The following is a 2,643-nucleotide window of genomic DNA, read 5'->3' as shown; positions in this document are numbered from 1 at the left end:
ATGGGGTACAGTGACGTCAGAAATCATACATTATGAAATAAAGTAGGTGTAGGACATTTGATCGCGTATCAGTTAGCCTTGTCAGAAAAACGATTGGACATGAGGACACAGCTCGGTGTATATGCGTTATATGAATAATGATATTTGTGTATGTCGTTAGCGTCCGAGGAAACAATTCCAAAGAGACAGTTCAAGAATATCTCAAGCCGTAGTGGACATCGGATATCGAAAATGCACATAATATGGCTTTATACAAAAGAAGATTATGTATAAATGAAAACAGACCGCGATTGATGCAACACAAAACATATAAAGACTATAAGGATGATAAACATGTATTCAGAAATATGCATGTAGAAGCCTTTAAAACGCATAAGGACACTGTTAGCAACGTGTTAGACGATTCTGCTGAATTAGACATAAGACTGTTCTGGCGGACGATACGAAAACGGAAAAACAAAGCGTCGGATTTATGTACAGAGAACCCTCGGGAACGCAGTTAAGAGGGTCCTATGGGTATTGTTGAATGATTGTAGTCTACCATTTTCGTATGTCGACAATCTCTGGACTTGTCATTTACATTTAATAAGATTAACGGGTGTATACGGCAGCTAAAACGAAATAAATCACCATATTAGATATGGCGGGAAATTATTTATTGATAAAATAACCAAACTGTTCAACTGTATCCGAATATCTGGGAAAGTACCAAATATCTGGAAAAGAGGAATTTTAGTTCCGATATACAAAGGTGGACATAAAAAGAAGAACGATCCGAACAACTACAGACTTTCCAAACAAACAACAACAACGATTTCAGAAAGGAAAGACCTGCACAACGGCATCGGTTAACCTCCATGAATGTATTGATGAAATTTAGAACAGAATAGTAGTGTGTATGTTGCGCTCCTAGATACGTTTCATACTGTTAAGCACAAAGGCATAGTCCACAAGTTGTATGAACTTGGAGTAACTGGAAGCTTGTTTAGAATGTTGTGTAATTCGTACCAAGGAATCTACAGTGTTGTTGTTCATAACAGTGTTCAATCACGATGGATCAAGGTGAATAGGTCGGTACGGCAAGGTGGAGTTATATCAACATGTCTGTACCTCATACATATAAATGATCTGCTTAATAAATTGGTGGTATAAAGTAGTATATAGATAATAACACAAATTATCGGTAGGGAATCACTTTATTCCATTAATAAAACTTCGGCCACATTACAACGTTTGATCCGGAATCAAACTAGGAAAAGCATCAATGTCTCTCGCTCGGGTCATAAAGGGTGTTAACATAGAAGGTATCTGCCTGAAGATGCACCCAAGATGGATTATGTTGTAATGTATGCAACTTCGAAGAGAATTTCTTAAATCCAGCTTGAATCATTTTCCTGTACAAATATAAATTTTTGGGATTTTCCGATCTTTGAGGCCAATCTTTAAAGATATGATATTCCAAAAGTAACTGTTTGATTCTGGGCAGCAGTCCGCTGTCTAGTAGGTATTCGATCACTTTCCACTCGTGGCCCTCTATGTCAATCTTCAACACGTCTAGATCCCGCTAACATACAAACAGATAGTAAGGAACATCTTCAGAAACAGTTAACAGTTTAAAAGGTGTAAACAAGACAAGCTTACATTGGAAGTACCAAATAATTTGATCCCATATGCCATTTAGATACTTGCTCTGGGTAAGATACCACGATTAAATATACAATTTATAGTAAACGCCATTGGTATGCCAATTTTATATTGATTTTTAAGTTCAAATTAGTTTATATTATTTCATTTCTTTTTTTTATCACATCATTTATTTTTATTGTTTCCGACATTAACCAAACGCATCCACATACTTAATGTTGACAAAACAAAATAACTGATACATCAAGTAAAGTTGTCCATACCATTCATTTATTGCTACGATGAAAAGGCAGTTTCAAGACATGATTTAGAGATATTGTTATATTTAATGATGTTTCACGTGAACTTAATCAAATCTTTACTTACATTGGCGTGTCCTAAAGACGCCATGATAGTCTTAAGCGTCATCACCATCCACGTTTGTTGTTTTTGCACGTATACGTCCCTCCGCGCGTCTAAGTTTTCGTTACCCTCTCCACCTATACCAATGTCATGGAAGTGGACTGATGATTTCCGGACATAGTCTTTTACTCCCATACTGAAAATATCATAGACGTATGGAACAAACCTAAACAATTAAATGCTGTTTAAGTAACGTATTTACCGGATTCACGAAACAGGATGAGGTGTTTCAAAACCCCTAACCACAGACATCACGGCAGAGTAGAATCTTTCCTTTTAAAGTTTATTATTTTTCATACATCGTGTTCAACTCTTTCACTCTTCGAAACCTCCGAATATGGACAGGATTTTTCCTTTACCGAACTGTTAATAGCATGCAGCTTGTTGCACTCATAGAACTAGAATACATAACATACGTTATCGGCAAGAATACGTATTTTACACCCATTAAAGACATCAAATTAACATCTTGATGACGTGCTCCAAACATTCAACATATGCTACATGTAACATGTTTCAAACACATACACAATCGTAATAAGTTGTCTTACACATAATAACACCATACTGAGGTGTTTCACCCTCAATTATACTTTG

The 2,643-nt window shown here is 36.1% G+C and overlaps 1 protein-coding gene across 1 annotated transcript; it reads right to left on the bottom strand.

The window, feature by feature from the left end:
- Nucleotides 1–945: 945 nt before the first annotated feature.
- LOC110454462 lies at nt 946–2,181 on the bottom strand. The gene is made up of 2 exons (XM_021503965.1): nt 2,011–2,181; nt 946–1,564 (listed from the first exon to the last, which is right to left on the bottom strand). The coding sequence occupies exons 1-2, from the start codon at nt 2,179–2,181 to the stop codon at nt 1,262–1,264; spliced, it is 474 nt and encodes a 157-aa protein (XP_021359640.1). The 3' UTR covers nt 946–1,261.
- Between the last annotated feature and the right edge of the window lie 462 nt (nt 2,182–2,643).

Source organism: Mizuhopecten yessoensis, unplaced genomic scaffold (genome assembly GCF_002113885.1).
Source record: "Mizuhopecten yessoensis strain PY_sf001 unplaced genomic scaffold, ASM211388v2 scaffold7879, whole genome shotgun sequence".
Taxonomy (NCBI): domain Eukaryota; kingdom Metazoa; phylum Mollusca; class Bivalvia; order Pectinida; family Pectinidae; genus Mizuhopecten; species Mizuhopecten yessoensis.
Note: the sequence above shows the minus strand (reverse complement) of the source record. Positions and strands in the feature narration are given on the sequence as shown.

Bases quoted from the DNA above. Each gene is read 5' to 3' on its own strand.
- LOC110454462 (XM_021503965.1), bottom strand. From the start codon at position 2,181: ATGGGAGTAAAAGACTATGTCCGGAAATCATCAGTCCACTTCCATGAC. The intron at 1,565-2,010 runs GTAAGTAAAGAT...TTTGTATGTTAG, and splicing joins CGTCTTTAGGACACGCCAAT to CGGGATCTAGACGTGTTGAA.